The sequence below is a fragment of the Cyprinus carpio genome, unplaced genomic scaffold, assembly GCF_018340385.1.
Source record: "Cyprinus carpio isolate SPL01 unplaced genomic scaffold, ASM1834038v1 S000006815, whole genome shotgun sequence".
NCBI lineage: Eukaryota > Metazoa > Chordata > Actinopteri > Cypriniformes > Cyprinidae > Cyprinus > Cyprinus carpio.
The window spans coordinates 833,020-861,019 of NW_024879399.1; the positions used below are offsets into that span (position 1 = coordinate 833,020).

At 33.9% G+C, this 28,000-nt stretch overlaps 1 protein-coding gene across 1 annotated transcript; it reads left to right on the top strand.

The window, feature by feature from the left end:
* The first annotated feature begins 1,664 nt into the window (after positions 1-1,664).
* Positions 1,665-27,998, top strand: LOC109101017 (ankyrin repeat domain-containing protein SOWAHC-like). The gene is made up of 13 exons (XM_042756219.1): positions 1,665-1,974; positions 7,595-7,656; positions 8,570-8,809; positions 13,515-13,616; positions 18,553-18,609; positions 18,705-18,806; positions 18,960-18,971; positions 20,885-20,887; positions 26,298-26,384; positions 26,487-26,489; positions 26,885-26,887; positions 27,835-27,875; positions 27,977-27,998. The coding sequence occupies exons 1-13, from the start codon at positions 1,851-1,853 to the stop codon at positions 27,996-27,998; spliced, it is 858 nt and encodes a 285-aa protein (XP_042612153.1). The 5' UTR covers positions 1,665-1,850.
* The last annotated feature ends 2 nt before the right edge of the window (positions 27,999-28,000 follow it).

The window sequence follows — 28,000 nt, forward strand, 5'->3', positions numbered from 1 at the left end:
TATTTCACAAAACAACATAATAATAATACAAATTTGACACTTCTTAATATTGAAAAACAGGTTTTTCCACAAGATTTCACAAATATGTATTTATTAAAAATACAAAAAAAAAAAAAAAATTAAAATAAATATAAACAAATTACCCTGTATGAAATTACCCTGTATGACTTTAAAACCACAAGTTAACTAACATGGTCATGATAAAACAGTTCTAAAAACCACAAACTGATGCTGGAACAGATGCTGTTCCATCACAGGATGCTAAGAGTGGCTAGAAATATTGAAAAGAACAAAGAGGACAATATATTAGATTTATTACAAAGAGATAGAGGGATGACAGATAGAGATAGATGAATGATGGCAGATACAGTCAGATACAGAGAGAGGTATGGCAGATACAGTCAAAAACGGATGACAGACACAGTCAGATACAGAGAGATAATGGCTGTAAACAAAGCAGCGCTGAGCTCATAAATGTTATCATATAAAATGAAAACACAACTGAAACTTTTCTGAAGACAGTTGGTTCCCTTCAGAGATTCATTCATATGAAAAAAATGTAATTTGCTTCAAGTAGGATAAACAAGAAACACGTTCAAGGCGTACACATAGGCTGTTGTCATGATATTAAACAGCGAAAATAGCAACCGTTCGCGTGTCAGCGCTTATGCGCATCTCATATATGAAAAGCATTTTAAGGGGCCCCTGGCTTTTGGGGGCCCAAGGCGGTCACCTACCTTTGCCTATGGGTAAGTCTGCCTCTGTTTACCACAGTTGTGAATCACTCCTCTTACCACTGAAAATCCCACAGTGCCTCTGAAATTTGAAATTTACAGCAATATACTGTATATTTGCTCCAAACCGCCCAATGCACTGCAGTTTATAGCGATATGCTGTATTATTAGAAAAACAGCCCACTGCTGTAAAATATTGCTGTAATTTTTACAGCAATTCGTTACAGTATACAGTGGCTCTGACAGACCTTTGGATTACCAGATGTCAAATCCCTGAAGCCAAAGTAACAGAAAACTTGAAACATACTGTTTTGTGTTTGTGTGACTAACCGTCATTAAACGAGTGTCCAGAAGAGAATGTTGCGAAACGTCCAGTCACTTCCAGTCATTAAGCATTAACAGACAAACTCATCTTGAGAATGAAACTGCTGAATATTCCTATATTTCATTATACAGTTTCTGTATACCAGTAGTCTTCACATATTGACTAAAAAAAGCTATTGAACATTTCCATCTTTATTGCCCAGGAAAAAAGAAAGGCCTTCTGTGACAACATGTCCCAAAAACATTTTATGTTAAACTACATGAGGTAAGTTCTCACAATGGAATCTGTATATATTTAAATATAAAATATAATATATATATATATATATATATATATATATATATATATATATATATATATATATATTATATATATATTATTTCAAATGTAACATTCCATAACACCAGTGTTTAATATTTATATTTTATTATTATATTAATATTTTATATATTTTTTTCTTTTATATTACTTTCATTTTTATTTTATAGATATTTTAATAAAATGTATCCTATAGGATCATCTTGTTTTCAGATGCAAATGGTGTTATTTATCCTTTATTAATTCTCTGTTTTTAGTCTTCAGAGCACAAAGGGTTAACTGTAGGAGGCTCTGAGTGTTTGCAGAGAAGGGTGGAGTGAACTTGGCCAGTCAGTGTACACTTTTCTGCTTCAGTTATTAGCTTGGCTTCCAGCAAAGCCATGCCTCAGCATCTTCGAGAAGAACCCGTGACGACTTCATCACATCTGTTGTAAAATATTGTAAAACATCTCGTTTTCAGTTCCCTGTCAGAGATGGGCGAGATCAGTGAAGCGTCCTTGCTGGATTATATCTGTTCCTCTGGAGGAAAAGTCAAAAATTCTGATCTGGCCAAAACATATAAGCAGTTTATAAACCATAGCGATTTGCAACTACGTGGTGAGTAAATGAGAATATGACATTTTTCATATTCGCGTTCGAGCACTGCAAGCACGCGACGCAGAGCGCGCTCACGCACACACAAGACGCGGTTTGCGTTTAGAAACACTAGCTTAACTGAATGAAACGCAACGCGTGGGGTCTCGAGACTCGGTTTGGTGAGTTATTTTAATAAAATCGATTTTTAATTTGACACGCGAGAGCAACGCTCGAGGAGCGACGCGTCTGACGCACGTGTAACTCAGACCTAGGGTTAAACATCGCGCTAGAATACACCTTTTAATTATGTAGAGTGTTTTTGGTGGCACATCTCTGCTATTTTCACTCTAAAATAAGAATTAAAAACTCGCTTCGCTTGGGGAATGGCTGTAACGTATTTAGTTTCTTAAAAACCCTCTAAAGTAACTGTGCCAAACATCTGCTTTAGATTAAAAAAAAAAAAAAAACTACCAACAGATGCCAGCAGTCATTTCCTTTTGCTCCCTCAGAAAGGGCCTCCACATTCCCAAACCATAACAGCTGACTTCAAAATGCAATATTCACTGATTCATTCATCATTTGATTCATATTCCGGTATTTATCAAATGGTCATAATGAATTATGCAACACACTTAGTGCTATAATAACCAGAGTAAGCTGATATTCCGAATTCTGTACATCTGAATAACACATCTGGCTTTCGTTTATATCTGTGCTTATCCAAATTAAACTAAATCTGAGTGATATTAGATAGAGAAAGTTTTGAAAAATTGAGCTATTGAGATTTGGCACAAGGAAGAGACTCAGAATATGACCACATTCTTAATAATAATCAGTATCTTATTTTGATAAATGCTGACTAATTGCTGATTGCTCAAATGAATCTGTTGTTGTTTAACCCTGATAGACTGATGTGTGAGCTGATAAGTTGATCATTTTTAGATTATTTACACCTGATTAACGCTCGATTTCAGCACCTTTGTCGATGGATGATGCACAATTTATTTTCAGATATATTTTTAGGTTTGTGTGTGTTTGTGATTACGTGTTCTCAATATTGCCTCCCTGAATAATTTATAGATATCAGCATCTGCCACTGAAAAACAACACTAGTGTTTTGTGTATGAACATTATTATTTAATTTAAAAAAATGCAGTAGCGTAGCAAAGTGGGCCAAATTATCAAACACGATGTTCTCATAAGCCATTTAAATTGTAATTAAATTAGATGATGTTGCATTTAATCCTACATACATGTGTCAAACATGAATTTATGAAGCAATTATCTGTAATGGCTTATAATACCTCGTCCAGCTGTGCAGGTACAGTTGTGTACAGAGGTTTCAAAATCTGCCTTCATCTGCTACCATCTGACATTGCTAACCAATTATCGTAATTATTCGTGATCATGGCATCAAACAGTATGACATGCTCTAATTCTGAAGTTATCATGATTCCAGTCCTTTTTAGGGATGTTTGATGGGATGCAGGCAGTTGCTATATTCTGTGTGGGAACATAGAGTCCTCATGTAGTTGGCAAGCATAGACGAATAAATTTGCTCAGAAGTCTAAACTGTGTGCCTCTGAGCACCACGACAAGAATTCTGCGGGCTACAACTGTTAAGTGTTGACTTCCCTTATGGTTTCCTGTGTTGCAATGTCATCCCTGTCTTTTCCCCTGGCAGGAAAACGGAAAGGTTGTGTAGGGTACATTCTCTATTTAAAGATCTTAGTCCTGATACATTTTGCCTGTTTGGCACGGTCCAGTTTAAGTAGCTCTCATTTTTAACCCATTATTCTCATTTTTAACCTATTATATAAACGTGTTGTTTTTGAAAGATTAACAACATACCCAGTCAAGTTTGTTTGTTTGTGCTATCTGACTTTTGACACAAAAAAAAGAGTAAAATATTTCATAAAACATTTTTATTTCTTAGGTGAAAGTCTCGAGGATGGGATTCTTTGAAATAATTTATGTTTATTTTTTATTTAATTGTTCAGTAAAGATGACATTTTATTAATTCATGTCCATCAGCAATAAAACCATTAGTCATCAATTATTAAAAAAAATGCATACTTGTTATATACTAATACAGTAAAAGATATCAATACTATTAGAGAAAAATAGTGTACATAAATATAAAAACTGAAATTAGACTAAATAAAAATATATATTTAAAATAAAATAAAAAAATGTAAATAAAATAAAAAAAGTTAATAAATAATACATCTAACAATAAAGTACTACTGTAAGTAGGGTAAAATCGAATAATGATATGTAACATATATGTGTATATATATATATATATATATATATATATATATATATAATTATATTTTATATATATTTATTTTCACACAAAAAAAAAAAAAAACTGAACAAATGTAAAAATAAACTTTTAAATTAAAAATAAGAATTGAATAAATAAAAGGTAAAATAAATAAAACATTTGAAATCAATCAATAAATCAATCGACCAGTTCAGTACTACAGGGAAAATGTAATAATATAATGTAACAAAGACAAAATATTTATAACATTTTTTTCACATTATATAGCTTTAAGTCTTATGGTCCCTTAGGTGAGAGTGATTAAATTTGTGGGTCAGTGGCATCGAAAAGATCGAAAAGTCCAGACTTTGACTATGCTATGCACTAAACATGTGTTGGCCATTATTATACTCTTTTAAAAGATGAATACTTCAGAATAATCTTGCATGTTGACCTTCAACAAAGTGGCTCAAAATCTAGCATCAACTGTGTCTGTTGCTGTGGCAACAAAATAACTATTTCACAGAAAATAAAGCTAGGATCCAGTAATACAGCATCTGCAAACAAGCCTTTGTGTGATAGAAAAATTAAACAGGACCACGTACAGTTAAAACTAGAGCAGCAGTTTTCAAACTGTGGGTCTCAAATCATCACAGAGTAAGTGGAAGAATGATGGTACATTCATGCCATGTGAGAAATATGAAATGTCTATGTTCTCAAATTCTCATGGGGTTCACATCTTGTGTTTACATATTTCTGACATTACAGCAGTGTTTCCTGAACTCCCACTCCTCACGGTCTGCAGTGCATGTAAAAACAAACAGTCGCCACCTGTGTAGTCTGATTCATGAACAAATGACTCTGTTCTTTTAATGACTCATTACTCGTCTGAATCAGTGTGATGAATCTTTTACTGAATGAACTCTTTCAGAGTGGCTACTGAATCAACATATGACTCACTTTCTGCAAGTTCCATGTCAACGCTCATTGTGTCACTATATTCACAATGTTAATCAGAAATAAAATGATTAGTTCATGACACCATCAATCATAAAAAAAAGCATATTTGGTTTGAAATAGGGCTGTGCGATTAATCGAAATCATAATAAAATCACGATTTGAGCGTGCGCGATTTCTAAATCGCTTTATAGCACTATTTTCCGCGGTCCCGACCTCCCGCAGTTGCTATCCCATAATGCAGCACCCTAAGGGAGCCGCAGTATGCTATTAACTCCAGACATCCATCAGAATCAGAACGTTCACACCACACGGTAAAAGATGTGAAACAGAGCGCGAGAAAAGAGAACAGACTGGGAGTTGTGATATGCCTAACTCCAGGTTCACACGCGAGCGCTGTCTGGTTTTGTGACAAAGCAAAGGAAATCTGCGTGCGAGCGGAAAGATTCATGAACCTTGGGCAATAAATATATTTCAGCACCTGAGGCACCGCTACAATGAGCTCTATGACCAATGCATGGCAAAAAAATAAAATAAAAAGCCCTGGACACGGGTTTTATTTTATTTTATTTTGTTTTATTTTAATTTATTTTTTATTTTTTTTTGCCATATGTCTAGACATTTTGTTTGACATCTTTACTTAGTGATTATATTGACTTATGTCTGTTCTAGAGGCATGTTACAACTTTTTGATAAAGCTCTCAATGGTTTTCTTTTGGAAATATGTTTCAAATTTATACTGAATGCATTTATGACTGTAAAGCATGTCTGTGTGTGTCAAAATCGTGATTAAAATCGGAATCGCAAAATTGATCAAAAAAATCGTGATAGGTTTTTTTTGTCCATATCGCACAGCCCTAGTTTGAAAATGTGTGCAGGAATATATCAGCATCAGCTGTGTAGTCCGAATCTCGAACTAATGAATCTTATGAGTTGGTTAATAACTCATTCAAACAGATGAATGTTATTTTGAATGATCTCCGTCAGAGGTGCTACTGAATTATCATACTACTGATTAACTGAACTGCAAGTTCCATGACAAAGCTCATTATGTCACTATAGGTATTCTTACTTCTGCCACAAATAAAGCAAAAAATATATTCTACTTAGGGAAATGGAATGTAACTGAAGAAGGGTAAATGTTTTCCTGGGATCTAAATAAAACTACAGTCCAGCGCTGGGGCATCTGAGTGATGACCCTTTGGGAATGGTTGTTGAAAAGGCATATGAGCGCAGCAGTAATGAAGCATTTGATTGTGCAGCTCTCCTGCTTCTCTGTCATTTAATCATTTTCTATTCTGGTATGGTAACTCAAGCCAGTTTCTGGTTTCTCCCTGCTGCAGTCAGTCTGTGCTGAGGTGATGTTGCATAACATCACAAACTCCCACATGCCTGGAATCAGAGTCCATTGTATGTGCCAAACGTTAAACATCTATCCTTTCCACTCAACAACATGCAGATAGAACATATCAGTAAATAAACAAGTGTTCAAGGGTTAATTTTAATCACAAATCAGGTGTTCAGGAAATTTAGTAGTTTTTTTCTAACCCTCAAGCCATTCAGGGTGTAAATGAGTTTGTTCTCACACAAAAGACCATTCAGGTTGCTAAAAAATGTTCTAACCCTCAAGCCATTAACAATGGATCCTCTGCAGTGAATGGGTGCCGTCAGAATGAGAATTCAAACGGCTGAAAAGAACAATGGATTTTTTTTCACTGGAGGAAGCGTTATTTTTTTCATGACTTCACAAGGACTGGTATTTTGGCCAGAAGTGATGGTTTAAAGTTAAAACCTTGCAATTATGGATTTGTTTCTTACAAACATGCAGCTTTTCACTTCACAAGATGTTAATTGATGGACTGAAGTCATGTAGATTACTTGTGGATTATTGTGATGTTTTTAACAGCTGTTTGGACTCTCATTCTGACGGCACCCATTCACTGCAGAGGATCCATTGGTGAGCAAGTGATGGAATGCTACATTAACACAAATACATCTCAATTAAAAAAAAAAAACAACTACAAAACATAAATCCTTAGTTAAAACTATACCAAATTTAAATATTCTAATTAACTAATCCTTTAAAGCTAACTCATAACCATCCAAACCTTTACTCGCCCTCATGACCATCCAAACCTGTATGACCTTCTTTTTTCAGTGGAACACAAAAGAATAAAGTGCATTTACAAAATGTAACTAATTTTGTGTTCCACAGAAGAAAGCCTCTAGCCTCTGATACGCTTTGGGTTTTCTTCTGATGTTGAGTTTAGGCTTACAAAGGAAAGAAGGAATGCAAGGTCATATTGTACGAGTAACCTTTCTTTTAAGATACATTTGGAAAACATGTTGGGAAAAAAATCTTTGCCAGCAGCACATACTCATGACACTTTAATCTCCTTTTTTTTCCCCCTCCAGCCAAATACAGAGAAGAGTTCAAACTCATCATTGATAGAATTGCAGTGGTGAAAGCTGAGAATGTGAGTACATGTGTTGTCAAATCATTATTGCAGAGTTTAAACTAATTAACTCATCCTTAAGTCTGTTTAAATAAGGGCAATTTTGCATTTGTAATATGATCACATTTTATTCCCTGTCCCTGAAGAACAGTCGCACAGGTACAGGTCTCTATTCCCACAGTGACTCATTATTTACTCTGTAACTGGGATAGGCTTCACTTTCTTACATTAATGCTATACCCCACACCCTTGTGATTTTGGATCATTGTCCCACATGTGTACTTTCCCTTGGAATGAGATCACTTTCAGTCTATTCTGAACTGTAATCCATTGTTTTCCAGCCATACACTGCCATTCATAAATTTGGGGTCAGTAAGAATTTGTGTTTTTGAAGGGTATCTCTTGTACTCACAACGAATGCATTTATTTGATTAAAAATGAAGTCAAATATTGTGAAAAATTATTACAATTTTATATAACTGTTTTATTTTGCATATATTTTAAAATGTAATTTATTCCTTTGATGCAAAGCTGAATTTTCAGCATCATTACTCCATTCTTCAGTGTCACATGATCCTTCAGAAATCATTCTAATATATTGATTTGGTGCTGTAGAATTTTTTTTCTTATTATCAGTGTTGAAAAAGTTTTTCTGCTTGATATTCTTGTGGAAACTCAGATCAATTCTTTCTTTTCTTTTTTTGAGATAGAAATAGGAATAATTTGTAACAAATATCTTTAATGTCACTTTTGATCAATTTAATGTATCTATGATAAATAAAAATATTAATTTCTTTAAGAAAAAAACACTTATGTTTATATAATTGTGTTAAAGGTAGAGTTAACCTAAAAAAAAATTAGGCATAAACCATTTATATTTTGTTTTTGATTTTTAAATAACAGTATGAAAGTAATGGTTCCTTTTTCATTTCAGGGAGAGAAATATCTTGTCCTCAAGAAGAAGTATAGACCGCAAATGCAAGAGCAAGAGTCTGGTGCTGGAAAGGAAGGACAATCAGTCAAGCAGTTTCATCCAAACACACAAAATGATCTCCAGGTCGCCAATCCAGTGCAGAACTGTAACCCAACAGATCAGAAACCAGCACTGGTGGCCTGGTGCTCAGGACCCATGATTACAGTCACAGAGGCAACAGAACCAACCTATACAGATAATGTGAGTGATTATTGATTATGATAGTTCTGTTTTACTCTTCATCAGAATCAGCTTTATTCACCAAGTGCGCGCAAACACACAAGGAATTTGCTGTGGTTTTTAAGAAGCTCCTGGTTTCAGGTCCTGAGAGATGGTGGTTCCCAGGAATCTTAATAGGGCATTTCGCACCGCGGGAACCTTTTCATAGTATCAGAACTAATTGTGGAACTACCCACCCACTTTTTGGCGTTTTCGCCAATTTTAGTACCAGACTGCCTTTTTCGAGAACCAAATTAACATCAGGGTCTAACATCACAACTGGTATTACCCATGATGTAAGTAGACATTGATTGGCCAAATGTGTACGAAAACGCCCTCACCCACCATGATTAAAAACGCAGTGTAAACATGCTGTAAACATTGTGTCAACTTATTTTGCAAGTATGATGAACAGCGATAAATATACAGACACTGAAGTGCAGGCACTTGTAGCAAATGTAGCACTGCCAGTTGTCGTTGGAGATTCTTAGTCCTCCTTTCCATTCTTTCAATCGCTTTATGTATACGTCGACATTCCATGTCCATTATCGTGAAACCCGCGAGACACAACAAAAACACCGCTCCGATCACAGTGTCCTCCATCCTCCTGTTAACGTTGTTGTTCTTTGTTTCTGTTGTTGAACACCGCGCACAAATGACACTGCTGTGGACCAGCACTTCCTAGTACACACTGTCGGTGTGAATGCAACCCTTTAAATGGTACTGGGAAATAGTTAGCGCAAAATCATCCGAGTACTTTAGTACTGTACATTTAGTTCTGGAACTAAAGCAGTGTCAAAGGCTCTAATGACTCCACTGCAGCCACCGTGCTGTCCATGATGGTGAGAAGGGGGAGAGCAGGGGGTTTCTCCTGAAGACCACTATCATCTCCACAATTTTGAGCGTGTTCAGCTCCAGCTTGTTGTGACTGCACCAGACAGCCAGCTGCTCAACCTATTGTCTGTAACAGGAGTTTCGCTGTCCTGGATGAGGACGATGACTGTAGTGTCATCTGCAGACTTCAGGAGTTTGTCAGAGGGGCTTTAGAGGTGTAGTCATTTGTGTAGAGGGACAAGAGCAGTGGGGAGAGAACGCAGCCCTGAGGAGCGCCGGTGCTGATGGTACAGGTGTTGGATGTGAGTTTTCCCCATAGACAGTAAAAGAGAAATGGACACAGCGACCCCGTTGGATCAACGGAGACAAGTGAAGTCAATTAGAAGCACGCACTTCCTGGGGAGTCGAGCGTACTGCGCAGACTCAAACTGAGCTTGATGATTGAAATGTCACGTGAGCAACTGCCTGACAATGTAAGTCTTCTATCGCTGTGCCAAGAGAAATCTGAATCACCCACCAAATATCTTGCAGACGTTTTTAAATAATTTTGTCCGGATGCTTTTTGCTGTTTATGGACTCTCTATGGGTCTTCTCCCTTGTACTTCATCATGCCTCCACGTCCCCCCGATAGCCTCATAGACAGTAAAAGATTGCCTGCGAGCCTTCTCCTCCTGTCCATACGTAATTTCTCTACTGTGCGACAGAGATGTTGCAGGTTATGACGCAATCGTTAGCCTATTTTTACAAAACTGCTGCTTCTACGGGGCCATAAACGTAAGATACAAGGTAATGGGGCCGTTTATATACATTTTCGTGTTTCTTTAGAAATAATGAATGGACAAAATGGAGTCATTAAACGCCTCAGATGTAAATTTATTCGCTGTCAAAGTGACGCCAAAATGAATGGGAGTCAATGGAATTGCTAACAGCAGTGGGGGTCCGCTAGCCAATGGCGGCGCCCAGGGATGCTTCAATAAAATGCCCCCTGGTTTTCCCATCCTCACTAACTGCTGCCTGTCTGTCAGGAAGCTGGTTATCCACTGACAGATGGAGGTGGGCACAGATAGCTGGGTCAGTTTATTCTGAAGGGGGTCCGGGATGATGGTGTTGAAAGAGGAGCTGAAGTCCACAAACAAGATCCTTGCATAAGTCCCTGGTTTGTCCCGATGTTGCAGGATGTAGTGGAGTCCCATATTGACTGCATCATCCACAGACCTGTTTGCTCGGTAAGCAAACTGCAGCTTTCAGCCAGATGAATACTCGGCAGCGGAATCCTATAACCGCATTGTTGGAGTTTCATGAGTGCACCAGTGCCTTTCCTCGCTTGCGTCGCCTGGAGCGCTTGTATAGGAACACAGCGCCTCCGACTAAAATGTCCAGTAAAATGTCTGAATGTTCAAACGTCGACAAAAAGTTATCTGGTGTGCTATTCCTTATGTCCAAGAGTTCGATTCTAGTGAAGCTGCTCGGAAAAAAGTTGCTTAAGACGGGACAAACAAACAAAAAACGTAAAAGTACCAAGGAGCACCAAAACGAGGCGGCCATGTGCGGCGCCGTCTTAAAAGAATATTAAAGGAATAGTTAATAGTATTAAAGGAATAGTTCACCCAAAAATGACAATTTGTTGAAAATGTACTCAACTTCAGGCCATCTGAGATGTAGATAGTTTGTTTCTTCATCAGAACACATTTCGAGAAATTTCCCATTCCATTACTTGCTCACCAATGGATCCTCTGTAGTAAATGGGTGCCGTCAGAATGAGAGTCCAAACGGCTGATAAAAACATCACAATAAACCACAAGTAATCCACAATGAACATCTTGTGAAAACATCAAACTGTCAAATTCCAGAGTCCTTTATCCATACTATTGCTTTCTCCAGTGGAAAAACCATCTTCTCTGCTCTGAATCATGGACTTTTTCATTATAAAGTGTTATTATGTATCATGGACTTGGCCAGAAGCAACAGTTTAAAGTTAAAATGCCTTATTGATGGATTTGTTTCTTACAAACACAACTTTTTACTTCAGAATGTGTTAATTGATGGACTGAAGATGTGTGGATTACTTGTAGATTATTGTGATGTTTTATCAGCTGTCTCATTCTGACGGCACCCATTCACTGCAGAGGATCCTTTGATGAATAAGTTAATTTTTCATTTTTGGGTGAACTGTTTCTTTAAGAGGAGCTTACAAGTAAACCAGTTTTGTCACATCCATGTTATCAAACATGACACATCTTGACATCTTATGATTTTGCCTAAAAAAAACATAAGAAGAAGAAATGAGCTAAAGAGGAATCTGGAATCTGAGTAATGCCTAGCATGACATGTTCGCATCAACTAGTGTAAAACTCTTGTGAAATTCAGGTCACTATTAATCATTTTCCTGGATGTCACCCAGAGTCAGGTGTTTTTGCTAAAGCTTTTCTAGCTGGATTAAAGAAGCAGCTGGTGATTAGAGATATCTTGTCAAAAGCAGATAACATAGTGTTTCTGTTGCCTTATCTTTAGCTGTAGGACTTCAGCTGTTAAAAACGTTATTTTAAACAGCATATTGAGACTTCCAGCAAGGGAGAGTATAGTGGGCATGTAAATTTTCATTTTTGGAATGATAAATTGCTATTTTTTTTTGCTTGGTTTTAAGATAATCTTCACTTATCTTTGAAGCCTTGAAGCACTTTTGGATCATATAAGTTTGTGAGGTTTGCATCTCTGTGTGGCGGCCTTGACAAAAACCTCACTCAGAAGATCTGTGGACAATGTCATGGGTTAAAGTTTGCACACAACTGTCACAGCACAACATTAACATTACTTTTATTGGCAAACATAACTATTAATGCAAATCATAAGCATATCCATTGAGTCCCTATTAAAAGAATTTGTGAGCTGATGATAGGGTTGTTAGTATAGTTAACTAAAAGTAAAATTAAAAATGTTTTTATTTGAAGTAAAGCTAAAATAAAATAAAATATAAATATTTGATGGAAAAACGTAAACTTAGAAATGATGCCTTGGCAAAACTGAAATAAGTTTAAGTTGAAGCACTAAAAGTACTAACTGGGGGAAAAAACTTAAATTAAACCAAAATAAAATCTAATAAATCTAATAAAAATGCAAAAAAATAAAAATAAAAATTCAATTCAATCTAATGCAAAGTATAAATAAAATGAATTTAATTTTGAAAAAAGTGGCAAAATACTCTATAAAGGTCAACATCATAAGCATATCCATTAATTCCTTATTATGAGAATGTTATGTTCAAAGAAAAACTTAAATTAAAAATGTAAACGTTACCTTAGCAACTAATTGAAATAAGTTTAAGCTGAAGCACTAAAACTAACTACTACCAAAAAATGAATAAAAGAATAAAGCACATGACAAAATTACTAAAAATTAAACTAAAAGTAAAATGAAAACTGAAAATAAATGTCAAAATATTAATATAAACTTTGATAGTAAATTCTACTAAAATAACACTGGTTGCTGAGTGTCAATTTTCACCCATGCATGGAGCGCATCTCCACATAGAGTTCAACACATAATAGTGTGGATTTCCTGTCAGCACTTATTTCAGCCACTTTGAAATTATGTCTAGAAGAACGTTAAACAGAAAAGCCTACTATGAAAGCAGCTGCATTTATTTCTAAGCAATGAAAACACCATCTTCCTGTACTTTAGTTTTTCTGATCTCTGTATAAGAATGAGTGAATGTCTTCCATGTGTGTCTACTGAGAATGTGTTGGGCCCATTGACCTACTATTTTGTCAGCATCAGCTGATTGACGTGCAGTGAAGAGATCCTTATTATGTGAAAGATCTTAGAGAAGTGTAACTTCTGCTTTTCTTGTGATTAGCAGGCAGACAGCACCCCCTCACCGCCAGCAGCAGAGGAGAAACCGGAGGAGCTTTCAGCCTCAGACAGAGAAGATGAACTCGACAAGGATTCAGGGTCAAAGGTTAGAGTCATGTAGCTTTTCTTTTTTCTTTTGATCACACTCTATTTAAAATCTTTGTGTTAAAACACATTTTCTTGATTTAGAACAAACTTCAGTTAGTTGTCATAAAGGCACTAAACATAGAAGGGTCAGTGGTATTTCTGTATGTATCAGTTTACACACTTTAAAAAAATCACAAATGCGTTTCGTAAAGACAATGACTTTAATATTCCTTATTTGATTTAACAGTATTAAAATATCTTAATTAAAATGGATTTTGATATTTTATCCTGTGCTTAAAGTTAATATGTCTAAGAGGCTTTACGACCCAGATAGAAGAAAAAAAATTAATAATAAAGAAAAACAAATTATATTATAACAATAATAATAATATTTTATATTATCTATATATATATGTCATTATATATATATATAATATATACAGAGCTGGGTAGATTCCTTATGAATTGTAATCAGTTACTGATTACAGATTACATGACAAAATTTGTAGTCAGTAATATAATCTCTTAGATTACACATTTTTTTGTAACGTAATCTGATTACTTTTAGATTACATTTGTGCTAACCCTTATTTGATATCACATATAATGAATTAGTCTAATCTTGTACTATTTTGACAAAAGAAAAAATATATTCCACAAAATATATTTAATTCACCAACAAGAGCCACAATAGCTTCTTTTTCAAGTGCAATGTAATAATTTATAAAAATACTAACACTAATGTACCTTGCTGTAAGTGTTTGCTAGTAACACTGAATAAAACAAAATCACATCTTATGATTTTAAAGCATATTTACTTATAATTAAGTAAATTTAGAAAACAGCTACATTACATAAACATTATTGAAAACCCCATGAAATTCACAGCAATATCCCTGCCAGGTCAAATAATTAATCTAATAAAACACTAGAAGTGTATATGAATGTATCAATGAAAACATAAAAATAGCCTACACATTGCAAACATGAACTTTGAAAAAGATTAAATTTTCACATAGCAATGAAATTTCTACCCATCTCAAAACATTAAGTGCATAGTAACAATGAGGAAAAGACAAAACAATATTACAAAAATGAATATTAAAGAATATTAAACTCACAACAATAACATTGCTAATATATATATTCTGACATCCCTTCCCCTCTCCGCCGGAAAAACTCGAAGAATCACAAATATATATATGTGGCAGGTTTAATAGGAAAAAATATAAACGTTTAAAAAAAGGAAATTTAGGAGAATCAGTTAATTGTGAACAACTTATTACCATTGTGTAAATATAAAATGTAATCATGTAATCCATAAAAAAGTAACTGTAGTCTGATTACGAGTACTTTTAAAAAGTAGTTTACTCTAATTACAAGTACTTGAGTTTTGGAATCTGATTACGTAATCCAGATTACTGGTAATCCGTTACTACCCAGCTCTGTATATATATATATATATATATATATATATATATATATATAATATATATATATATATATATATATATATATATATATATATATATATATATATATGTGTGTATATATATATGTATGTATTATTATAAATGAAATTTTTATTTAAAAAATAATAAAATGTAAAAAAACAAACAAATATAAAATTACTATTCAAAAAAAAAAAAAAAAAAAAAAAGTATATATCTATAAAATACCAGTCAATGCACTCACCACACTATTCCAGCTAATTAGGTGCCAAGACCTATATATCTATAATCAAAAAGTAAAAAAAAACTCTTAAAAAAGATGTATTATATATGTAAAAATAACAGATGAAGCTGTTTTATTTTAAAATTGAAAAGTGAAAAATTTAAAAATAATTAAAAGGAAAAATTTGTGTACATTTTATGTAGCCAACATACAAAAAGCCATTTTGTTGTCGTGTGACAATGCTACCGTAAATAGGAAATGACATCACAGGGAGGCCCACTGTCGACCCTCATGACTGTGTCAAGCCTTTTTAAATACTCAGATTCAAATTCAGCTTCTCAAATTGTAAAACCCCAAGAAAACTTCATGATAATCATTATTTAAAAGAAATGGTATTTCTTGAAAATATGTTTGCAAAATCTTTTGAAAATGATGATGAAAGTGAAATATGTTGTGAATTTATATTTGATTATTACACACCTTCAGAACTTTTGTTGAGAATTGTTATCTTTAGGTAACACGGTAAACCAGCATCAATACAGATTACATTTCAAAAAAATTAGCACATGCATTTGAAGTTTTTTTTTTTTTTTTTTTTTTACGATTTTTCCTTAACAATTTCTTATGTGACCCTGAACCACAAACATTTTTCAAAATTGACGTTTATACATCATCTGAGAGCTGAATAAATAAGCTTTCCATTAATGCATGGTTTGTTAGGATTGGACAATATTTGGTCGAGATACAACTATTTGAATATCTGGAATCTGAGGGTGCAAAAACATCTAAATATTGAGTCTTTAGCAATGCATATTACTAATCAGATATTATGTTTTGATATATTTACGGTAGGAAATTTACAAAATATCTTCATGGAACATGATCTTTACTTAATATCCTAATGATTTTTGGCATTTAACAAAATCTATAATTTTGACACATACAATGTATTTTTGGCTATTGCTACAAATATACCCCAGTGACTTATAGGGTTACTCCACCCAAAAATGAAAAATTTGTCATTAATCATGTACCCCCATGTCGTTCCAAACCCGTTAAAGCTTCGTACTTCAGAACACAATTTAAGATATTTTGGATGAAAACAGGGAGGCTTGAAACTGTCCCATAGACTGCCAAATAAATAACAGTGTCAAGATCCATAAAAGGTATGAAAAGCATCATCAGAATAGCTGACACAGAAGAGCGTACACTATCTGCATACTAGTCAGATTTGCCAGAGTGGCACTACGCTGATTTGGAGAGACACAGAGGAGAGGAATTGTTGAATAAAGTAGTTAATTTTGTTTTCTTCGCGTACAAAATGTATTCTCGTTGCTTTGTAACGTTACGGTTAAACCATTGATAGCAGATGGACTATTCTGATGATGCTTTTCATACCTTTTATGGATCTTGACACTGTTATTTATTTGGCAGTCTATGGGACAGTCTCAAGCCTCCCTGTTTTCATCCAAAATATCTTAAATTGTGTTCCGAAGACAAACAAAGCTTTTACAGGTTTGGAACGACATGGGGGTAAGTGATTAATGACAAAATTTTCATTTTCACTGGTTTTGTGGTCCAGGGTCACATTTGTCATTGCTCTTATTTGTGCATTCTTATCATTCACCCAAAAGCTGACACAATAATTCAAGAGAGCTCCCCAAACAATCTCCTCATATGATATCTGTAATACTAGGACTAACCAAAAGGTGGCGCCAGAATAAATAGCTGGATTTTTGAGAGGCCTTATTTCAGCCAGGGGTGACAGCATGAAAGACAATTTCATTTGCATTTGAATGAGACTTTCTATTCTTGTGCAAAACAGCAACATGCTCCACCTCATCATAGAGAAAATGATCATCTGTGCCCTCCGAACATTTGTATGCAGATCAATCTGAGATGCGGCTTGTTAAAGGCCAGTGGCATAATGTAGGAACATGGGATTTTATGCTTGATTTTTAATCCTTTTTATTTAATTTTTTTTAATGTAATATTTTTTCTTTTATTTAAATACGAGTAATATAAATGTATATTTTGCTCTTAGAGCTTTAAGACATTAATGTTTTGCATTAAAGCTTTCTATTTCAACCGCTCTGCTTACAAACTGTTTAAGTGGAAGAGATTCACACTTGATAGCTCTTCACGCCTGAGAGCTCTTTCCAAGAAGCCAGACAAAAATTACTAGTCCTTCATAAGAATTATTCTTATGATGCATTGAAGCTGAAATCATCTGCATAAAATGTGGTCTGTATAATATTTTACAATGCAGCGAATCTCTTTCATTGACATATTTGGGTTTCGCTACGGTGGTTATTTGTTACGTCTGGTTGACTTTCACATGGAAAAAATAACTTTGAATGCAATGATTCAGTCACTCATTGTTCTTGTTTCAAAAGGAAATCTGCCCGGCATAGTTCCTGTGTAAGCACAGGTAAACAAATATTGCATGCAGTCTTTAGGAAAAGAGACCTTGTTAGTGTAGCCTATATGAAAGAGTGTAAGTGTTTTCCCACTGTCCGCTCGGACACTCCACAGCTGTCCTGAGAACAATTAACCATCACGTGCACTGCAAAAATGACCCAACCGCTCAATTTTCCCTCACATTAATCAGCCTGACTGACACTCTGGTACATAAAGAGAAATGAACCGTCGCTTTGGCTCTCAAAACTAGTCTTCTGGTAAAATGGCATACGATTAAAAAACACAGTCATAGTTAGAGCAGGTAGGTGCTCATTGGAACTATTCGATCACCTCTGAGGGGTTTTAAGCATTTTGTATAGTTGTGTGACCTGTGACCTGAGGGCAGATTGGAGGAATTATCCTTTGTTTTTACCGGTCCCCCATTTCAACAAGCTGATCCGTTGTGCCTTTGAGGTAAACATCCCTGGAAGTTTTGTTTCTGTATTCAGTATGAGTCTGTGTACTGACAAACAGAGCTGCATTATGGGTGTTTAATGTATTCGCTGTGTTGACTGCATCTTCGCTGGGGTCCGTTTATGTCTGTGTGTGCACTGAGGACTTTGTGGTCCGTTTACGTTGTTTATTTGCTACCAGAGTTTGTTCATTCTTCACAGCGCTGGGTTCGCCCCCACTCATACCACAACTGCAGAACAGGAAGAGGAAGTGCATGACTGCAAACCACAACGCCCACTCTAGTGTGTCACTCTATTTACGTTACTATCTGTACAGTTTCACACTGACTCCTTCAAGCTCCAGGTGATTCTGACAGGTGGTTTTGTGAGTGATTTTGTGAATCATATCGTGTCCTGTTCCTTTCCCAGAGTGAATCCGAGCAGGATGAGGAGTGTGGAGGCAGCTTGGGATCCGTCGCTGTGGCTGTGAGTGTAATAGCACATAACTCATCAATTAAAAAATTTGATTTCAGGGTAATATTGCTAATGTAATGGTATTTTCTTGTTTATTTCATTCATAGCTGGATCCTCTTGAGAAAGAGTGGATCTTCTCGGCAGCAAGTGGCAAACTTTCTCACCTCACTCAGCTCCTGAAACAAGACTCTTCCCTGGCCAATAAAAAGGTAGGAAGAGCTCATACATCATCAGTATATACTGACATTAAGTGTCCAAATGAATGTTATTAGAATGGCTGCATCTCAACCCATAAATTACGTGTTAATAATTAATCTTTCTTGGGCTTTTTTTATTTTTTTTACATGCTTGGAACAAACCAGGACTTCACCTCAGTAAGTCTTCAACCAATCATGCAACACTGCACTTATAGTACAATTTATAAGTTTGGACATGTATGACTGAATTAATATTTCTGATAATTATTAAAAACCTCAGAATAAGATCACAATGAATTTCTGAAATTTTAGTAGCACGTGGATTTCTTTACAAAACTACATTTTAACACAATTTAATTAATTATATTAAATTATACTATATTAATAAATAATTATAAACAAATTATATTATATTCACCAACATAAAAATTCAAAAAATAAATAAAAATAAAAAAAAAATATAATAAAAAAAAATAAATAAATATATATATATATAATTATTATTATATATATATATATATATATATATATATATTATTTTTTATTTATATATATATATATATATATATATATACTATATATATATATAATATATATATATAGATATAATATTTATTATTATTCGGGATGCAGCTTGTGACTTTTTTTTTAGTTCCTTGAATACTGTTTTAAAAGTATCCCGGGATGCAGCTTGTGACATTGATTGAGAGGTTTGGTTTAAAAGAATGTCATTAAATAATCAATAAATAATCCGCATACCTACCATTTGTGATAATTGATCATTTTATTGACTTTACTGATCTTCTAAAAATGTCCAATGTATAAAAGTCAAATCAAAGGAGCAAATGTTTTCAAACATTCAAAACCTATGAAAGTCTTGAATGAAACAATTTCCACATAACTTTGCTCTCATTTTATTATTGTATAACTTCATTTATGGAGTTCTCTCTCTCTCTCTCTCTCTCTCTCTCTCTCTCTCTCTCTCTTTTTCTCCTGGATTTGACTTCCAAAAGGGGGTGAGTAAAAATTTGGTCTTTTTTCATTGATGTGGAAAAGATCTCATTTTATTAAGTTTGCTTGGCTGTAAAGCTGGATTCTCACTCAAAACAGCAAGAAGAACCCAGCAATTTAGTATTTAATCACCTGTTGAAGAAGCTGGTTAACAGAAAACCTACAAAAACTTTTTAGTTCCTCTGTCTTTTTAAAGCATCATGTTTCAGTTCACTAGTACTGATAACTGAGTCCATTACAGCACATGTAAATGTTTGCCAGTGTGGTGAGACAGCAACTTGTCAGCGACGTACATGATGTTAGAGTTCTGGACCGCCGATTCCCTGTGGCTCCTCGCAAGGTTACTGACTTTCCACAGTTTCCACTCTCGTATCCAGGTGCAAGCCAGACCAAAGAGCAAAGCTCAACCCCGATCATGCATTTCAAAGGCTTATTTTCAGAAGGATTATGAAAGATAGCTTTTTAGCTCCTTCACCCCCCAAAAACAAGCTCAAATCCTTTTATTAGTCCCCCCTGTGCGCTTAAGAGCTTTGAGCCGGTGTTTGTGGTCGCTGCCTGGGCTGGAGTTCTCACACTGTCCCGTGTCGGACCACCTTCTAAGAACCTCTAAGCCCTTCGCCTTCCCGGCACAGACAAGATACAACAGCGGCCATTGAAGTGCGGGAGAGATTAGAGCTCACCTCAAAGACTTCAACCACTTAAAGATAATCTGAAATTAATAGAGCAGGCTGGGATTAATTGGAGAACAATCGTGTCCACAGGAAGGTGGTAAGTCTGACCCCCATGTGGCTTTGATGCCCCCCTTCCTGAACCAGGACGGCATGCCAAGCAAGCCACCTCTCCTCGGTTTGGTACAGTTTATAAGACAACGGTTTAAGAGGTCATTTAACAACTTTCCCAGGTGTTATAAATTGAGAAAATTCAATAACTTCAGGCAACGAGCATCAACTTATGGAAAAATTGTTGTATCAATTTAACAAATAAAGTTGGTCTGTGCTTTCATTAAATACAATAAAAAAATAAAATAAACACAAAATCAAAATTAATTTAATTGAATCTCATCTCCTAATCATAATCAGTTTGTATTTTAAATTAATATAAATAATAGTGGTGTAGAATTGTCTTAGTTTGTCTAAGTTGTGTGTGTGTGTGTGTGTGTGTGTGTTATATATATATATATATATATATATATATATTATATATATATATATATAAAATAGAATAATAATTACTTTTATACACCAAGGAAAATATGTGCTGAAATGGATGAAATCTCACTGAAGAGAATCACTCTAATGGTGACTTAAAACATACATTTTATTGCAAAATATAATCAAAAAGACAAAAGACTACAGAAAGATAAAACATCAGTTATTTCTGAATAACAAATATTTGTTAGTAAGTTGGATTTTTATTTTTTAATTTTTTTCAAGGATGCTCATTTTTTGGAGTCCTGGATCTTTTCTGCCACCTCTATTGTTTAAGTCTTAACTTTAAGTAGTTAAGCTTCGCCTTTAGCCTCTCAGTCGCTGAAGTTACACATCACCCTGAGCCCGTAACCCGACACAACGCGCATTATCTCTGTTTTCCTTTCACACGTTGAAAGCTCCTTTGGGGGAGCGATGCTCCTGTAATTCCAATTGAGGGATTCCAGCTCTCACAGTGAAGCCCATATGAAAAATTGCCAGGGGATAGACAGCCACGATCTCAGATGCAACGTAAACACTCTTTGCTTTGAGCCACTCGAGCAGGACCACTCGCTTTCTAGCCGCAAATGAGATAAAGGCCCTGATGTACTTCAAGAGAAATCAAAGATTAACTGGTTTGACGTCATTGTGAACAAAATCGGTTCATTTCATGAGAGCCCTGCACATGACGTGTGGATATTGAGAGTTTGTTCCTTTGTTTTAATAAATTGTGGCCTTGCAGTTCTCATTCATTTCCTTAATTTGAATGAATTAAAACTAGGGAATGAATTAGTTCAACAAACACGCTGTCTACCAACACCAACAGTCTTCCTGCCTTAAAAAAAAATAACTCAATCCACAACACAACAAATCATCTCATGTTGCATACAATACAAAAAAATTAATATTTTGCTCATAAATCATATCATAATTTCCATCATTAAATTCATAGTCATCTCATGTTGCATACTCTGCAAAAATATTAATATTTTGCTCAGTATTTTTGTTTTGTTTTCCAAAACAAATATCTAAACATCCTAAAAGTCTTGTTTTCTGAAAAATTAAGACAAAATTAAGTGAGTTTATGCTTAAAACAAGGATAAAAATCTGTCAATGTGGAAAACTTCACAATTAAGTTGATTTTTTATAAAAATCTGTCAATGTGGAAAACTTCACAATTAAGTTGATTTTTTTTCTGAGCCCATTGGCAGATATTTGTTCCTGTTTTAATCATAAACATTTTAATGATGTATTAAAAATATTTAGACATATGAACAATAAAAAGACAAAAACACTAAAAAACGACAAAAATACTGAAAAATAACAAAACTTACAGTAAAACAGATTTTGAAACAGATTATTCAAACACATAAATTAAATACTTAATTAATTAATTTATTTATTTAATTAAATTAATTAATTAAATTAAAAAAAATGAAAGTAAAAATAAAGAAATGTAATGTAAAATTTTCTCAACCTTTATGTGAAACATGATTTTTCAAACTTTGAAGCATTTTTAATTCAAGACATTTAGATTTTGAAAACATTGACATATTGTGTTCCATTTACTTTATTCCTTTAAATTTTCTCTTCCTGGATGTGAAACATTTTGAATTTACCGTCATAAAACCTGCAAATTCTAACTAAAATAAAGGAAGAAATTCTACAATATTGAAGTTTTTTGCCTGTAGAAATTCGCTGAAATATCTTTAATATTATATAAATACATCTAAATACTGTTTGATAACATTATTCTCAGTTTTTTTGAACTTCTTTTTACCCCTAAGTGAAGAATGAAACAAACTTTGCCGTACACAAGTGTAAATGTAAATCCACCTGTGTGCTCATCTCTTTCTCTCTTTCTCCACCATGTCATCCTCTCCCGATGTATCCCGGACTTCCTCCTTCCTCCGCCCAGTTTGTGAGTACATCTTTTATCCATCGCTCTTCTTTAAAAGGCGCAGTGAATATGTCTCTGTTGTGCTGCAGTGGTAGTCGTCACAAAGGTGCTATTTGGTTAGTGAGAGCTGTGGGTTCCCCACAAGGCCAAAACAGGAACCTGAGGAACAAGGGTAGGAGACGTCACTTCCTGTTGGCCGTCATCCGTCACGCTGAGCCTCCATGAGACCTGTCGTGCTGTCAGTCAAGCATGTGTGCCAGCCAATCCATCTCAAGGGTGCGACAGCCCAAACAATAGAGCGGCTGATAGGGAAACCAGACTTCATCGATCACAATATGTCCCGTGGGCAGGACTGGAAACACCTACAGGAGACAGGACCCTCCCTTAATACAGAACACATGCTTAAGAATACACAATAGTGGAGATATGATGCGTACTGTGTACAGATGAAATAGTATGCAGTATGCATATGTAGATTTCAGACTGTAGTACATTGTTGTCATGTGACTTTAGTCACCGAGTTGGGTCTGGTTATTAAAAATGTCTTAAATATCTTTTGTCAGAATTAGGGAAGAGTTACTAAAATCATAGCATTCTGTATATATTTTTTTAAGAAATTCATATTTCTATTATATTGAAGCAGGGACACATTGATCGTAAAAGCATTTAAAAATATTTATATTTCAAAGAACTTTCTATTCATTATAGAATCCTGAAAAAAATTTAGTTTCCATGAAAAAAAAAGAAATTAAGAAGCACAACTGTTTTCAACATTGATAATAAAAATAAATGTTTCTTGAGCAGCAAATCAGCATATTAGAATGATTTCTGAAGGATCATGTGACACTGAAGACTGGAGTAATGATGCTGAAAATTCAGCTTTGATCACAGAAATAAATTACATTTTAAAATATATATTCAAATAGATAGCTATTTTACATTGTAATAATATTTCACAATAAAACTTTTTACTGTATTTTTGATCAAATAAATGCAGCCTTGGTGAGCAGAAGAGACTTCTTTCAAAAACATTTAAAAAAATCTAACCTTTGTACAGTAATTCACTTTGAGCCCGATGCAATATTTGGATATGCTATTCCAAACTTAGCCATGTTATGCCACTAAAAGCATTCTAGTATGCCATATTGTTGTCACGTGACCTCATTTTGTTTGTTTTAAGGAGTGGCTTCCTATTCTTGCAATCATCTCAGGAATTTTTTTTTGTGTGTGTGTGTGTTTTTAGTGTAGTTTTGTGTAGAAATATCTAACTCTAGACAGACCGAATTAGTATTTGACAAATTGATGTAAAACGTTATTTATTAATTGAAATTATATCAGCTGATATAGCTTAGAGAAGTGATTTAATTAATTTTAACTTGTATCTATTTGGTATTTTTCACAATGCATTAAAATGAGTGAAACAGAAACTTGGTTAAATAACGTAGATCAGAACTGTATTTTATTCTTTAAAACATATGAATTTCTTTACAAAACTAAATTCCATTTCGTTTATGCATTCATTCATTTCGTTTTTTTATTTACTCCTTTGAGTTGTTTTTAAGAGTTTTGAGAGGTTTGGTTTAACATTCCATTTTAATCATCATGAAAATTGAGATGTGTTAGTATTTAACTTTTTTTCCCCCCTCACTCACATGACCCTTCTTGAAAGGAAAAACAGTTCAAATAAGGAGTAAACTTTATTTTATCTTTATTTTTTTTTCTCTCTAGAATAACATGCACTAAAAATTCTGCAGAGTACGTCCACGTAAAGTGGTTGATTTTGATCATCCTCCTGATAGAGGAGGTGTGTCGCTCAGGCTGGGGTCAATAGCTTCCCCATTTCCTCCATTCTTCGTGTTTGAGCGCAGGACATTCAGAAGCTCCAGCATCCGTGTGCATGTGTGTGTATCTGAGCTTGTGTGTGGTGCGCGGCCCTTTTTCCTCTTGACAGGCCTTGTCAACAGGCTGATTCCTGGGTGGGTCCTTCATCAGAGGGTCATACCAACATCATCAATCTTGCACCTCGTGACAGGCCTGTTCTCCCCCCGCAGTGCGCGCACTGGTTTGTTGTTTTGTAATTAGACCGCTATTAGATGGCAGGAAACCGTCCCCTCCACACCCTCTGTGCACAGCTGGGGCCCGCTGGCAGCCTATGGGACCCGCGGGGCACTCCACAGCGTGGCGTTAGGGGGGTGGGGATCTACCTAGTGGGAGAGAATGAACATGCGGAGTGTAAATGATGTATTACACGATGAATCAGATGGCTTGACGATTGTGTACTAGCTCAGACAAGCTGGTCAAACAAGCAATATGAGGATTCAGATCGACCGTACTGCCCACTGAGACCACACTCAAAATCTGCCTTTTTTGGATTTAGACAGGAAATGATCAGTTTAAGATTAAAGTTTAAGAATTGTGAAAAATGTATAACAATTTGATGAATTATTCTTAAAAATGCTTAAATACATTTTCTAAATTATTTTAAAAATGAAATTAAAACTATGAAATAACATGAATGCAAGTGTGAGAATTATGTAGTGACCAACAAAAATGTTAAACCAAACCTCTCAACCAATTTCGTTATTTGGAAAAAAATAATAATAATAATGAATGAGTAAAGTGTAATAAAAATATTAAAATAAAAGAAAAAATAAATATTAAAATAAAAATGTTATAATGAAGAAATAATATTTGAAGGACAATTCCTTGGTTAAATATAATAAATGATAAAAACATTTGTGAATGAATGAAGCAAAATAAATAAATGTAATAAAATAAAGTAAATAAATATTATAATGGAAAAACAAGAACTAATATTTAGTATTCTGCACAATTTCTAGGTTAAATGTCATAAAAACATTTAAGGATGAATAAATGAAAGAATGGATAAATTAAAGTAAAAATAAATAAATATGAAAATAAAATTATATTGTAATTAAAATGTTATTTGAAGAATGAATATTAAGTTTACTGCGCAATTTCTAGGTCAAATGTAAAAAAGCATTTAAAAATGAATAAAAGAAAGAAAGAATGTATAAATAAAGTAAAAAATATTCAAATAAATGTAAGAATAAATAAATATTCAAATAAAATAATATAATGAAAAATACTATTTGAAGAATAAATATTAATGAATAAATAAAATAAAATAAAGAAAAAGAAAAATAAAGAAAAAAAGAAATATAATGAAAGTACTATTTGAAGAAATAGAAGAAGAGTGCACATTTCTTGGGCAAATGTCAGAAGCAAATTTTTGACACGGACCATATTATAAAGAGTTCATGGCTAATACTTTGTACAGGAGGATGCTATTTAAATGATGTTATTTTATGTAAATGTGTCTATATATTGTGTATATTTACTTTTATATATATTTTAGTATTGTAATGTTTCAATGTCTTACAGACAGCGCTGCACTGGGCTGCCAAACACGGTAAACAAGATATGACCACAATGTTGGCAGAAGCAGGGGCTGACGTCAATACAAAAGCAGTACGCACTTCATAAATCAAATCATTTTTTTTTCATATCCATATATGCCTAAACTCAAATGCATTTACTAATCATATTTTGGTGTCTCCTTTTCTCTCACAGTATGTAAGTACTCCTCGCCTTACATTCACTCTGGATGTGACGGGTTAATGTTTCTCACCTGTGTGCCAAGTTGCCAGAAAGTGTCCGCTTCTGACATAACTCCTGTGAAAGGCTATGTGGGTGCCCAGCTGTGCAAATGAAGCCAGGCAACATTTGAGAATGTCTGTTCATAAATCAAACTCTGTCATGTTAACAGCTTCCCTTAAACAATGTCTTCATGTATTCCAACAGCAGGCTCAGAGCAAAGCAATTTCACTGAATTACCAGGCAATTATGATTCTGTCATTAGATTGTGTTGCTGTAACCTCAGTTAATTTGTGTCCCGTCTTTCTCTCCCCTTCTTCTCTTCTTTCTGTCACTCTCTGATTCTCTTGTGTTGATTGGAACACGGGCACTAGGGGGTAAGTGTCGAATTTTCCTTCACCCAGTCTGTTTCTTTTCATTTGTGTTTAGTGGTGAGATTGATCACTAGAGATATTTAAAATAGAGAACCTTTTCTGTTTGGGTGAATCTAACAAATAACATTTTCACACCAAAATCAAAAGAAAATAAATACAATGTTATTTAGCAGTGGAGAACGTTTCTAATTTTCAGTATTGCAGTGTGTGCGCATTACTTTTGTATTTATTGATTTCATAAATTATTAATTTCTCATATATTCCTCGTATATATATATATATATATATATATATATATATATATATATATATATATATATATATATATGCAAAAAAATCTAAACTATATTTACAAATATGTAAAATATTTGAATGTAATATATATTAGTATTTAAATTAAATATTTTATTAATTTATATTTTTTATTAAATTGTTTTGTTTTATTTAATGCAATATTTATATTTATATATGTGTGTGTATATGTACATATTACGGAAATGATAATTATTAAATGTCACACAAAAAAATCTAAAATATATTTTCATATGTGATATACATCATGACAATTTTTAATTTATGTAAAATATTTGTTAATGTAAAATATATTTTGTATTTAATTTAATACAACATATGCATGTATTTCTATATGCGTGTGTCATGTATGTTACAATAATGATAATAATTAAATGGGCATAATTGTCATGAAAATAATGTCACAGTGCAAAACATGTAAAATATATTTTAACATAAGTTTTTACTACATGTAAAATATTTGTAAATGTAAAATATATTATGTATTTAATTAAATATTTTTGTAGAATTTAATTTAATAAAAAATATTATTTATATATATATATATAAAAATAAAATGTTTTTATTCTTTTCATTATGGGATGAATTATGACCTGCTCTTGACACTGTTTGTGATATTTAGTATTTTATTCTCACAGGGATACACACCTTTACACATTGCACCAATGAAATATCGTAAGCATTCATGCCACTTTATTTTATTTTATTTGTTTATTTTATTTTATTTTAAACTATTATGTTGCTTAATTTAATATTGCTGAAATTTGAACATGTTCACAGGAGCGAAGGAAAATTTGCTTAATT